General features: G+C 39.7%; 2 protein-coding genes and 1 pseudogene across 4 annotated transcripts; all 3 read left to right on the top strand.

Moving 5' to 3' along the window:
• Nucleotides 1-226: 226 nt before the first annotated feature.
• LOC103968570 (eukaryotic translation initiation factor 6-2) lies at nucleotides 227-4550 on the top strand. 3 transcript variants are annotated; one of them, XM_018818952.2, is made up of 8 exons: nucleotides 227-418; nucleotides 777-818; nucleotides 1327-1423; nucleotides 1500-1585; nucleotides 1658-1702; nucleotides 3586-3716; nucleotides 3988-4098; nucleotides 4183-4550. In XM_018818952.2, exons 2-8 carry the CDS (start codon nucleotides 809-811, stop codon nucleotides 4438-4440), a joined length of 738 nt encoding a protein of 245 aa, XP_018674497.2. In that variant the 5' UTR covers nucleotides 227-418; nucleotides 777-808; the 3' UTR covers nucleotides 4441-4550. The 3 variants fall into 3 exon arrangements, with proteins under 3 accessions (XP_018674497.2, XP_009380103.2, XP_009380104.2); XM_009381828.3 differs by having other exon boundaries at nucleotides 228-409; XM_009381829.3 differs by lacking the exon at nucleotides 227-418 and adding an exon at nucleotides 421-516.
• A 390-nt stretch (nucleotides 4551-4940) lies between these two features.
• Nucleotides 4941-7298, top strand: LOC103968569 (eukaryotic translation initiation factor 5A-2). Its single transcript, XM_009381827.3, has 6 exons — nucleotides 4941-5073; nucleotides 5189-5316; nucleotides 5998-6120; nucleotides 6207-6263; nucleotides 6347-6421; nucleotides 6926-7298. Exons 2-6 carry the CDS (start codon nucleotides 5194-5196, stop codon nucleotides 7025-7027), a joined length of 480 nt encoding a protein of 159 aa, XP_009380102.1. The 5' UTR covers nucleotides 4941-5073; nucleotides 5189-5193; the 3' UTR covers nucleotides 7028-7298.
• Nucleotides 7299-7453: 155 nt separating this feature from the next.
• LOC135595865 (GDP-Man:Man(3)GlcNAc(2)-PP-Dol alpha-1,2-mannosyltransferase-like) lies at nucleotides 7454-12825 on the top strand (annotated as a pseudogene).
• The last annotated feature ends 268 nt before the right edge of the window (nucleotides 12826-13093 follow it).

The following is a 13093-nucleotide window of genomic DNA, read 5'->3' as shown; positions in this document are numbered from 1 at the left end:
GGTTTATAGAGGCCGAGAGTGACACTTCCACTACCCGGCCACCCGTTCAACTTTCAATAGCCTCTAGGAGAGGGAGACACATCGATTCAATCCAGGATGCCTCTACGCAACTGCCAGATGGAGCCTTTATACTTTGTCATGCCAACCCACTCATAGATGATTATGACATGTGGTTGGTTGTTAAATCACACTTAGACCCACCTTGATTTTTTCTCCCATCCAGAGAGAGAGAGACTATGCGCAGACACATACCGAACGCCACACTCGGTCGTGTCGACCCAACCCGAGCCCTCGACGAACCTCCAAACCCTAACTCGCGAGCGGCAGTAGCATCGGCATCGGCATCTTACCATCCCTTTCACCCCCTCGGCGCCTGGATCTCTTTGGGATTCGGATCCTCCTCTTTCAGGTCCCTCCGGTTCGCGTTCCTTTTTTTCTTCGTTTTTCTTTTGGGATTATTTTGTATTTCTTGCGGTTTACGCGGTGATAAGTAAAATGATCGAAACCTTCTAGGAGGTGGAGTCTTGAATCCTTTAGTTGACTAGGTTCCTCCATGAGCCTAAAATTTACAACTATTTTTCATTTGTTGTTATTCCGTGATGTTTTGATCGATTGGTTTCGTTCTCTCGCCCGTCGCCACCGAATCTGTTGATTTAGTGCTGCTAAATTTTCATTTTTTTGGCATCTTTGTTGAGGATTCAATGAAATTTGTTCCAGTTTATCCTTACACTTCATGAAATGTTCCAATTCTGTCTTCTTCTTTGCGGTGATCACAGGCCAATAAAGGGTTTTTTGGCGGCCAGCTGTCATGGCTACTCGTAAGTACCAAAATCCGCTGCTCCACTAAATAGTTATATTATCTTTTTCTTTTTTTCAAAGATTTCTGTAGTTAATGAAAACGAAGAACTAGTGTGCTAATGTAAACTAAGATACTAATGAAGGTAAATAATTTGGCATATTACAAAAAATTGACAAATCCGCTTAGCTGTGTGATTTCTTTAAATCCTTATTATTCTTTTTTCTTCATTGTAATTCTCTTTATGAAAATATATAGACAACTAATGAAATTGAAATCTTGTGTCCCATTCATGTAGCTACTGGGTAGACAATTGAAACTCTAAAATTGTTCTACAATTCTATTTTTCTTCCATTATTGAAAGATCCTTAGATGGTGAACTGGGTGGACAAGCAGTGCTCACCTTTTCATGTAGCTACTTGAAGATAACAACTCCATGCTTTTCTAAATTATATGATGCTTGCGTTATGTTGTTAAACGGTCTAACTCTTAAAAGATCCCCTATGAGATCGTCATCTAACTTTTTACAGGTATTCAATTTGAGAACTCTTGTGAAGTTGGGGTTTTCTCAAAGCTGACCAATGCCTATTGTTTGGTTGCGATTGGAGGATCAGAAAACTTCTACAGGTTTCAACACTTCCATTCTTTCTATTGCAATAGTTCCTGTATCTGTCGCTGATGATCTAGATTGGATGACATGCAGCATGTTTGAAGCCGAGTTGGCTGATGTTATCCCTGTGGTGAAGACCTCTATAGCAGGCACTAGAATAATTGGGCGACTTTGTGCTGGTAAGTGCTAAGTTTATCCAAAGTTTATATGATGACTACATATTTCTCACGCATTATCCCACTTCAATGTAGGAAATAAAAATGGGCTTCTCTTGCCTCACACCACGACGGACCAAGGTAAGAATTCATTGTAGAAGATTTTGCAATATAAATTAATCATAAGTGATGTTGAATTTTGGTAGCTATTTGCCCTAGTAGTTTTAAGTACGTGGACCCTGCACATTCAAGTCTAGCCATTTAAAAGACAGAGAAAAACATCATCAAGGTGGTGTGAGTTGTTTCCTTTAGAAACCCTGATTGGAAAGAAAACACTGATCGGAGATGAAGCCATTGGGTTTGCACAAGGCTTGCTACCTAGCCTATAAGGTAGGTCCATAGTTATTGTTTGTACGTGCATTAAGAAATAACATGAGGTGATCTTTATAAAATGGTGGTTTGATCCATTTTATCACTGTCACATAATAGCATGATCGGTCTAATACTGGAACAATGGAGAAGGGATGGAGCCGTCTTTGAGACTGGAACTATTCTATTGCATGGAATTGTATTATCTTAACTGAAATTTATACTGGTGTCTTTGAAATCTTACAAGGAAAGTAGATCCATAACAGCCTCCCACGTTTGAGAAAGATAATTATTACTATGTGGCACAACCTTGAAATCTATCCTGTTCGCCAAGGATGTAGCGAAAGCCTACTCGACCCTGTCGTAGCCTTCTCGATTGTTAACAAGACTCAATATTGAGCGAATTCAACTTTCTTCTACTTGTGACAGCTTGTTCCACCATTTTGATGCAAAATCCACCACAGGAGTCCAGTCCATATTGGCTTGAGTCATGGCCAGCCTCATCATCTCTCAGTAAAAACTGTTCTACATAGTTTTGAAGAAGGAATTTAGACCTATCTAAATATGCAAGAAAGTGGCCATTAACTTTACCCCCACAATTTTATATATGTGTGTGAATTGTTAAATCTTAAGACCATGATTGGATATTGTTCCATTTTTATGCAATAAATTTATCACAAACAATAGTTAACATATCTAGTTTTTAGCTTTCGAGATCATCAATATGTGCAGTCTTATTTTGGCAATCAAAGATTATGTTTACATGACTTGAATCAGCAGTATAGGCTTTGGATTTTCGCAACATTGTAACATTTTTTGGCTCATTTAAGATGTTTATCTGATCTAAAACATTGTGTTGATGTTGGTTATGAAATGTAGTTCTGTAGTCAAAACAATGATGTACCATCTAATGTTTAAATAAATCATATGACTCTGGATATTTTTAATTTGAATTTTTCTAGGATTGTGTATCTTTAAGTCCTTCTATTCAGCTGCAGTAGTAACTTCACATCCATCAAAGGATCTTTTTTTGCTTATCTTTTGACTTTGAAAAAATCTGTTGACTTAAGTGAATTTTAGGTGATCCTTTCATGTATCTAAGGAAATATCAAGTCCAAAAAAGAATTCTCATTTCCTTTTTCTTTTACATGTCAAAGAAGAGGTTGGACTGCCAATTATGAGTGCATAATTGGTGATTGAACCGGCAGAGCTGGATAAGTTTTTGCAACAATAGTTGGTGATTGGACTACCCATTAGCTGTTCACAGATCAAAATCAACAATTTTTGCTGAGGTAAAAAAGTCGAGGCTATTTGACTGACAATTTGGATCCCTATTCTCAATGAGTATATTTACATGGTTGTGTAGGATTAGTAGACAGTGAAGAATAATTTGTTAAATAATCTTCTTTCGGGAATCATATTTAGTTTAGGGGAGGTTTAGACAGACTGCCTTTCTTAGAAAAACCATTTTCTTCTCATATGATTTCTAATCAGGAAAACAAATTATCTGGGGGCTTTTTAAATGAAAGAAGGAAGAGAATTTTATATAAATATTTAATATGATTTCTTTTTTTTTTAATTATGTTATCCTCCAAAGTCACTCATGTAACCAAAGGGGACTATTCTAATTGATTTTTGTTTAATTGTTTTTTCAGAGCTCCAACATCTGAGGAATAGTCTACCTGATCAAGTGGTTGTTCAAAGAATAGAGGAAAGACTATCTGCTTTAGGCAATTGCATTGCTTGCAACGATCATGTTGCTCTCACACACCCTGATCTGGACAGGGTAAGCTATTTTCGTACTTACAATTTGCGAGGGGATGGTATCCACAGATATGAAACATGACATGCAACTAGTTTTGCCTAGAAAAGAGAAATCAAATCCTGACACGACTTCCATTTTCACCCTATATGGTTCAGTTGACATGTTGCTTTTCTAATCCCTAGTTACCTTTTTTACTGTACCTTAAATCTTGTGTCGCAGCTAATTCATTTTTTTTCCTTCGATGTACTCCATGATCGGATAGGTTACATCATTATATGGTCTTTTATTTCAGGAAACTGAAGAGCTCATCGCCGATGTACTTGGAGTAGAAGTATTCAGGCAGACAATTGCTGGGAATATACTGGTTGGCAGTTATTGTGCAATTTCGAACAGAGGGGGTCTGGTAAGTTAGTGTGGCTTCCACTGAAACACGAGGCAGACAAGTATTGTTATTGATATCATCTTCTTATGTTGGATTTCCTAACAGGTTCACCCGCATACATCCATTGAAGACCTCGACGAGCTCTCCACTCTTCTCCAAGTCCCACTCGTTGCCGGAACAGTGAACCGAGGCAGTGAGGTAATTGCTGCTGGTATGACTGTGAACGACTGGACAGCCTTCTGTGGATCCGACACCACTGCAACTGAGCTCTCTGTCATTGAGAGCGTTTTCAAACTAAGAGAAGCCCGGCCAAGCTCTATCGTTGATGAGATGAGGAAGTCACTCATCGACAGTTATGTTTAGGATTCTGAGATTATATTTCTTCCAAAGTAACTGCTTGTATTTATATAACTAGATGTGCGTTACCAATGTGCTGACATTCTCTCAACTACAGCTTTCATTGAACTCTTTCACATTATTTTCTCACCTTGCTCGATAATTCCTGTTATGGTTCATTCAACTCATCCTTTCATTTCTTACACTTGTTACCCTTAACAAGCGACAAGCAAGCGAGTGGGGTCTTTAACAGAAAAGCAAATCCCAAAGCGGGGTAAGTGTCGATACTGGATTCGGTTGAGGGTCGTCAATTTTATCCATCTGGGATTACCCGACGGGCCCACCCGCCTTGGGATTTGGAAGCAGAAAATGGGTCGCATTCGGATGGGTATCGATGTTTTGCGTATCGGTAGAATTGAATTGCGTAAAGGTCGCAAGCGTCCGATGTCAACACAGATGGAACGCAAAACAATGCTTGTACGTATCAGACCGTCCACGTGTCGTACTCGATCGCACGGCCATCGTTACTCGGACGCCACAACGTTGGAGTTATTTATTAAAAGAAACCCTAGCCCACGGCGGATTCCGGCGTTCTTCTTCTTGCTCCCCGTTTCCATTCGCTGTTACATTTCTCGCTCCGCCTCCGTTAACCACGAGCAGGTACGAAACCCTTGTTACCATCTGCCGGTTCGATTCTTTTTCCCCCTCTATCGATCATTCTTGTTGCCTTCTTGGATCGTGATCTGTTTATTGTTTCTTCGATTCTTTGAATCAGCGATCATGTCGGATGAAGAGCATCATTTCGAGTCCAAGGCCGACGCTGGAGCGTCCAAGACCTACCCGCAACAGGCTGGGACGATCCGGAAGAATGGGTACATCGTGATCAAGGGGAGACCATGCAAGGTCTCTTGTTCATTCCGTCGTTTGAATCAATTACTATTTCTGTCATATCTTGATTTCTGGATTTGTTAATTCTTTGCATGGAATATGTGTTTCTCCGTTAAACTTTTGGGTCTGTTTATCCGTTAATTGGTGTGCGGTTTTCCGCGATTGTTTGCAATGAGATATTGTATAACGTCTTCTGGTTTTCTTTTACTTATATGCTTTCATAACCTCCATCTACATTAGGTTGTGATGGTTCCAATATGGGTTTCTTGGTTAATTACGGTTTTGATAGTGTTGATGGATCTGATTCATTTCTGTTAGTCTTGTGTGACCATCGATTAAAACTAGTAGATGTGTATTGACGAAGATTTGATATATGGATGTCAGGAATCTGGCCGAAGATATGCAATTTTGTTATATGATCTGGTCTCTTAATTCATATGATCTGTTTGTATTTTACTACAACTCCAAATGCTATCTGCAGGAAGTGAAAAACAAGGACATCTTTTTCATGGACATAGGGAATAAACTGAACTCATGTAATGCACCTTAGTCCATGATTTTTGGGATTGTTCCACTGTAAAGACAATCTTTGTAGCAATCTAGAATGCGTTTAATGTATGTGTTTGTGGTTCTATAATTCCATGCCCTTTTTGTTATTATGATTGTAAACAGCATATTCTCTCTTTCAATTTTTAGGTTGTTGAAGTTTCAACCTCCAAGACTGGGAAGCATGGCCACGCAAAATGTCACTTTGTTGCCATAGACATCTTTAATGCAAAAAAACTTGAGGATATCGTGCCATCCTCCCACAACTGTGATGTTTGTCCTAGAACATATCATATTGAATTTTATTTTTTGATTCGGTAGTTTTTTAAAAAATTTTAATTTGTTTGGTTTGTCTGCAGGTTCCTCATGTTACTCGCACTGATTATCAACTGATCGACATATCTGAAGATGGTTTTGTATGTTCTATCTTCGTTTATATGTCATGTCTCTCCTATTTGATTGATGGGTTTTGTAATTAATATTTGGTCGCACATGGTAGGTGAGTCTTTTGACTGAGAGTGGCAACACCAAAGATGATCTGAAACTCCCAACTGATGAAAATTTGCTCGCTCAGGTTTGTCATGAGGATTGATATTTCCAATTCATTTACTTCTAAGAAACCTGAAGAAAGTTACGCAAAATGAAATTAACTTGCAACATCCAGATACTTAGTAATTTATGCTCTGCGTAAATTGCACTGATGTTTCAGAGAGACTGAACGTAGTTAGACAAAGACGTACTACATGATTTGCGACTCCAATCGTATTGTACTCTAGAGGCAATTATGTGAAATTGGGAACATTAGATTTGATGTTATTTGTTATGTTAATTGTGTGTATCATATGACATGCTGAAAAACATGCTTAATGATGCAACAAATATCACAAGTAAAAATCTGACATGTAGAGTGAGTCTAACTAGGATTTTCCAGTGCATGAGACACCTTCTGATGTGTAGCTTATGAGTTTCTCCTACTCATCCTTCTGTGGTATCATGGACTAGATAGAAAAGCCTCAGAAAGGGATACTTCCCCTTAGTCTGACATTGTTTAATGTTGGGCCATCTGAATGCATTGCAGCTCAAGGATGGGTTTGCTGAGGGGAAGGATCTGGTTGTTACTGTGATGTCTGCAATGGGTGAAGAACAGATCTGTGCTCTGAAGGACATTGGCCCCAAGTAAGTTTTTCTTGCACGCTGATTTTTATGCAAGCGACCCTGTAAGAGATGTAACGGAGATTCTTCAGTCTTGAAAGAATACTACATGGTTTGCTCCTTTTACTGCCTTGCCTCTGTAGCGAAAGAGAAACTCCTGCTTTTGGTACTTCTATTGGTATTTCTGTACTTGTTCAAAACTGTTTTCTTTTATCCAAGTCCTCTGAACCGAGCACTTGTAGAAACAATCATGTCATCACTTATTGTTTCTAATAGTTTACGTTTAGCAATCTTTTTAATCTCGTTTTTTCTCATTGCTTTGACTCTTAACTTCATTAACAGCTACTTCTTGTGGTATTTAAAGTTATTCAATCTCTTTATCCTCGAATAGAGCGCTGCCCGAGGATCGCGCTCGTCAGTGTGAGAACTGTTTTGGCTATTGAAAGGATTCAGGATCTTTAACACAATAAAAAGTGACCGAGGACGGTTCAGGTGACAAGAGATGCACGATACTACTATGATCCTACAGGTGCATTGGTTGCATGATGCCTTGAAATTGCTCGAGCGAAGAACGAATAGAAAAGTCTCCGCTGTTGAAGAGGCTGTCTATGCGCGCGATCTTGTTTAGACGTTACCTGAGTGGGAATATGGCCATAGAAATCTGAAAAACCCGTCGGTAGTCATCGTCGAGGCCAATGCGGTTGTAATCCTTCCCCTCACAAACACACGGACGTCAAGGAGTGCAAACTGCCCACTTCGCTACGATCGACGGGCTGTAGATCTCGGATGCATCGGCGATGCCTACAACATACATAATGAAACCGGCGGCGGAGAGCAAATGGGCAGAGCTGTTCGAGGTGAGGCTAGCAACATCCGCGGCACCAGAGACGAGGAAAGCAGCGAGCATCGTCAAGGGAGTCGAAGAGATGAGTGTGGAGGAGAAGTCTTTTTGGAGGCGCAGGACGTCTTGCAGCTCTGGCTAGCCACCGGCAGCGATCGGAGAGTAATATGGAGGATGAGCGTCGAAGAACACCAAGCGCAAGCGACCGTCAATTCTTCAGGGTGAACCGGTCACGCTGATTTGTGCTACTCCGATGCGACCCACTTGTGGGGTCGCTAGTTGCATCCAATCACAGTGTGGGTGGATGGTATTGTGGTCCACACGTGTACGAAGCATGGATGCTTTCTTTTCGTGTAAACAAGACCACATACCTCGCCCGCCGAGACCCAAACCCGGTGGGCCGCGAGGAGTCCGAGCGTGATCCATGGAGCTCTGGGTCTTGTTGTCGACCACCCTGCTTTCTTCCCTTCTATCCCTGGTACTCTTCTCCGCCGTCGCGGCCGTGATCTTGGGGCGGCGGGGGAGACGGAGGGCAGTGGGGTTCTTCCATCCCTACACCAACGACGGCGGCGGCGGGGAGAGGGTCCTGTGTTGCGCCGTGAGGAGCGTGCAGGAGGAGAACCCCGATCTCGACTGCGCCGTCTTTACTGTTGACGATGCTTCCCCTCAGAGCCTGGCCGCCCGCGCCATCGATTGGTTCGGCGTCAAGCTCCTGCGGCCCCCTCAGGTAGCCCTTGCGCATTCTGAGGCGAGGCCTCGCCGACGTCGTTTCCGTCTTTAATTTGTGCTGAATTAAACTCAGAAATCGACCTTTGCTCTTTTCGTTTAGTCCAGCGTCTTAAATTTGCGTTAAATGTCAGGACTACCAGCTAGTTTCAGATCCATCATATCAAAATTCTTATTGGTTCTTGATCTGTGGGCACGCACTAGTGTTTTCCTGATGGAGGCCGTTCACTTTAAGGAGACATTCAAGAACCATATGTACTGATGACATATAATGAATATAGGCCTTACGATTATTTTTTGGTGCTGATGTTGGGATGTTCTATCCTTACAAATAATATATGTTAGAGTCAGACACCAACGATCAGGATGACTAGTAATTTACATTCTGAAATTGGTGAGGATGTTAGGATGTTTTGTTGCTAACCACCATTACCTTTGACCTATGAAACGAAAGAAGGAAGAGTGTTTAAAATCTTAGGTTTTAATTTGATAAGAAGGAAGAGTCCATCATCAGGACCTATTGTTCTTTTGTATTTTTTTTGCTAAAAATAAGTTCATCCTTTTCTGGCACTTCAGTTTTTGTTAAATGATCTCATAGTTTAACTTGCCAACCTGCACTGTTAGGTCGTTCGTTTGTACAGAAGGAAGTGGATTGAAGAACACACATATCCTCATTTTACTATGATGGGACAAAGTCTTGGTTCAGTGTATCTTTCGTGGGAGGCTCTGTGCAAATTCACACCTCAATTCTATTTTGATACTAGTGGTTATGCTTTTACTTACCCACTTGCTTGGATTTTTGGGTGCAAAATTATTTGCTATACTCACTATCTGACCATCAGCTCGGACATGGTTTCTCGTGTTCTCCAGCACAGCTCACTGTACAATAATGATTCTCTAATTGCTAGCAGGTATTTGAATAGATAGTATCTTCAATTGACAGCAGAAATAGTTGCTTCCTTGATGTTTGAAATCTTTATCTCTAGCAATTTGTTTATAAGAACTGGTACAGCTTAGACCTTTGTTCTTGATCATGTTCATGAGCTAAGTTCTAAAAATAGTTGCTTATTTGGTGTCCTAAGCTACCTGTAAACGTATGTTGTTTTGGCAATTGAGTATCACTCTAAAATCTGTTTCACAAGATATGACTCCTGGTGATGTTGCTTAAAGGTCATGTTTGTTAAATTTTTATTGTTAAATGGACACACTTTCTGCTTTAACCTCTGGATGCAACTTTCTTTGTAAGTTCTAGTTAATCTGTACTATATTTTCTTAGAATTGTGCGATGACATGACATTTGGTTTATTCAACAATAACGGGAGTTTTTTAAACAAATTGGAGCACACATATGAGAACATGGTCATTCTTTTTACTCCATGTCCTGCTTTTTCCTAGTGCTTATTCTGTATTGTATGTATGTCATAATTTATTTGCAACCAATTTCCATGTAAATATTTTATGCGATGAACACTGCTTGTTATTGTTCTCCACTTTGTAGACGAGGTCAGAATGCTGATACTCTGACTTAAAAGAAATAAATAAGCATTAAATTGCATGGATTTGGCTGTTTTTGTATAGGAAATCTAGTCTTGGATGGACTAAGCAGAAATCTTTTTTTCTTTGACTAGTGGTGCTAATCATCTTATGTCTTCTTTACTTGTGAGGCAGCATTCTGCTATCAAGGTGCAAAGTGGTGTACTATACAATATTTAGTAGGTTGTATGGGTTGGTGGGATCCTATGCACATCTTGCAATGGTAAGTTCCTCATGGACCAGATCACATATAGATTGTATGTGGAAGATTCCTCAACGCACTAAGAGATTGTACCCTCGCTGTGATACTTCATCCCTGCAGGTATATATTTAGTTCTTGTAAATTGTCAGCCTGGCTTATAGCTGACTGATGCTTAACAATTTTAGCATGCATGACAAATTTCCAAGCCAATTATATTTAATTTTGATGTCTTATTTCTTTACAAAACCAACTTTAGAGAGTTAAGTTTCACGGTTTAACTAAATGTGTCTTATTGCCTGCAATTGTTTAAAAGAATTAGCAATTTGGACATTTCAAAACATCCTATATTATCATCTGGCTCCATTTAATTGTTCACTGCTAGAGATTTATTCAACCATCTTTGATGAAAGAAAGTCCTGAATGTCCAAGCAGATGCTTCTTCTGGAAAAGCCAGTTAGGAGTCCTGTGATCATATCAGTTGCCCAGTTTCGCTCAGAGAAGGTAATGTCTGTGAATGCCCTCATCATGTGGTCATATGGTTAGTTGATTTCACAATATTAACTGTAACACTTGACTCTCATCAAGGCTCGTAGCCTTCTGCTGGAAGCATTGCACATGCTGTTGGAATACTAGATCAGGGCATGCCTAGACCAAAGCTCCAATTTGTGGGTAGCTGTCAGAATAAGCAGGATGAAGAAAGATTGCAGAAGCTCAAAGAGAGATGCAGGGAACTAAATTTGGATAATTTTGTGGAGTTCCGCAGGGATGCTACGTATAGGTTCGATCTGCAGTACTAGTTTTCTTTCAACTTGAAAATTCCTAGCTGCTAGTATATTTAAAGTTTTGGATTCCCTTTCTTGTCTCTAGATTTGTTTTCACTGTACACAACTAACAACATTCTCTGGTTTTTTCTTAAATTTTAGTGGATCTAAAACAGAGTTAGTGACATCTACATTTTTGTTTAGATGCACCAAGTAGAATTTCCCATATAAGGACTCCATTATCCTTTATATACTGTTTGGTTTTGTGCTACCCTTTTATGTTATTGACTAATCGAAGCATATCCAGAAAAAGCTTAATGGGTAGCTTGATGCTGGAGATGTGCAGGAGGATAATGACTTCAACATTCCATATGTTCCTTCTTTGGCTCTTTTTATTCTAGAAGGCCCAGGGTTATTTACTAAAACAAAGCTGAACATGTATGGTTTTTTTGGATATTTCTTTTCTACCCTTATGGAAACCAGAAGTCAGTTCCATAGTTTGGAGGTGGAGATGAACGACGACAGATTTTTACTCCACCATTAGCATGGATGGAACTCCCATTAATGGTCTACTCATTTGTCTGCCATGTCAGAACTTTGACCAGTGGTCAATTTGAAGTTCCAGTGGAATCGATCTAGAACTGTTCTAAGCAATACCATTCTTTCAACTAGTTTGACAGTCTCCTGCAAACTACAACTGACCCATTAATGCGCGACTGAATATAGTGTCCAAAGGATAACAAGTTATTGGATACCTTCAGACTAGAGGGAATATCAAAGGTCTTCTGAGAGAGGGAACAAGAAAGTTTTAGATTCAATCTAATCGTGGCTATGCATCGGAGGTGAAACTTTGACATACTATTCGCTGAACATGCAATTTTGGATGTCAGCATATGCCTGAACTTTATGTTTAGTAGTTCTTGAGACTGGAGAGGAATCTTCAGTACATTTTCTAATCCTCTACTACCGCCAGTGCACAAATGATACACAGTTTCTTCTATTGTATGCCATGTTTACAGCTGGTCTCTTTGAATTGTTCACCGTAACAGGGACTTGGTCCAACTTCTGGGAAGTGCTGTTGCCGGACTTCACTCCATGATTGATGAACATTTTGGAATTAGTGTTGTAGAGTACATGGCATCTGGTGTGATACCAATTGGTTGGTGCATGTGAGCTCCCATCCTACTGTTTATCCGAAAGCTACGCATGTTATCCACTGACAAATACTTTTCTTCCCATCAGCTCATAATTCAGCAGGTCCCAAGATGGACATAGGTTTGAATGAAGGTGGACGTCAAACAGGATTTCTAGCATCAAACAAAGAGGAATATGCTGAAGCTATCCTCATGGTGATTAAGATGCCAGAGGCAGAGAGACTAGCAATAGCTGCAGCTGCTAGAAAGCATGCTCAAATGTGTTCAGAGCAGAAATTCTTCGAGGACTTCCAAGGCTGCAGTTCAGCCTATCCGATGATACTGTATTCTTATCCGCTGATAACATTTTCCATGCATGCTGAACATGGAAAAGAAAATTATTACCTAGAGAACAACACCGATTTTTGATAGATTTAGTAACGGTGATGACTATTTTATCAACGACTCTTAGCAACTGGAAGTAATACTTGGCATCAGAAGTTGTTTGTGCTTCAGCTGCAATTGATGCCTAATGTTAATTTGAACTGTATTGATAATTATCCATAGGCTGACAATTTGTAAACTATATGTATATAACTAATGTAGCTTCTTGGAATTGTTGCAGCTTTACATCCTTTTTGAGGAAATCCAAGCCAAGTTTTCTGGTTAGACGATTATGTGGGTATATTTGCAAATAATACTTCTATGTATCTCTTTTCCAAAAAAATATATATATTTTGAGGATATATTTGTTATCATCACTGAGTTTGAGAGTAATTTTCTTGTGTTAAGGCTTGTTCTTGGGTTATATTCAAACTGATACTTTTTGTTGGAATTATTCTGTTTCAATTTTATATTTTTGTTGTAGAATATTCCTTTTTCATTTGTTTGCCTTTAT

Source organism: Musa acuminata, chromosome BXJ1-10 (genome assembly GCF_036884655.1).
Source record: "Musa acuminata AAA Group cultivar baxijiao chromosome BXJ1-10, Cavendish_Baxijiao_AAA, whole genome shotgun sequence".
Lineage (NCBI taxonomy): Eukaryota > Viridiplantae > Streptophyta > Magnoliopsida > Zingiberales > Musaceae > Musa > Musa acuminata.
This window is presented reverse-complemented; position numbering and strand designations above follow the sequence as displayed.

Excerpts from the sequence above, each read along its gene's own strand:
- LOC103968570 (XM_018818952.2), top strand. Across the intron at positions 1,424-1,499 it reads GGATCAGAAAACTTCTACAG|CATGTTTGAAGCCGAGTTGG; the intron begins GTTTCAACACTT and ends GATGACATGCAG. Across the intron at positions 1,586-1,657 it reads AATTGGGCGACTTTGTGCTG|GAAATAAAAATGGGCTTCTC; the intron begins GTAAGTGCTAAG and ends ACTTCAATGTAG.
- LOC103968569 (XM_009381827.3), top strand. The coding sequence starts at position 5,194 with ATGTCGGATGAAGAGCATCATTTCGAGTCCAAGGCCGACGCTGGAGCG. Across the intron at positions 5,317-5,997 it reads TCAAGGGGAGACCATGCAAG|GTTGTTGAAGTTTCAACCTC; the intron begins GTCTCTTGTTCA and ends TTCAATTTTTAG. Across the intron at positions 6,422-6,925 it reads ATGAAAATTTGCTCGCTCAG|CTCAAGGATGGGTTTGCTGA; the intron begins GTTTGTCATGAG and ends AATGCATTGCAG.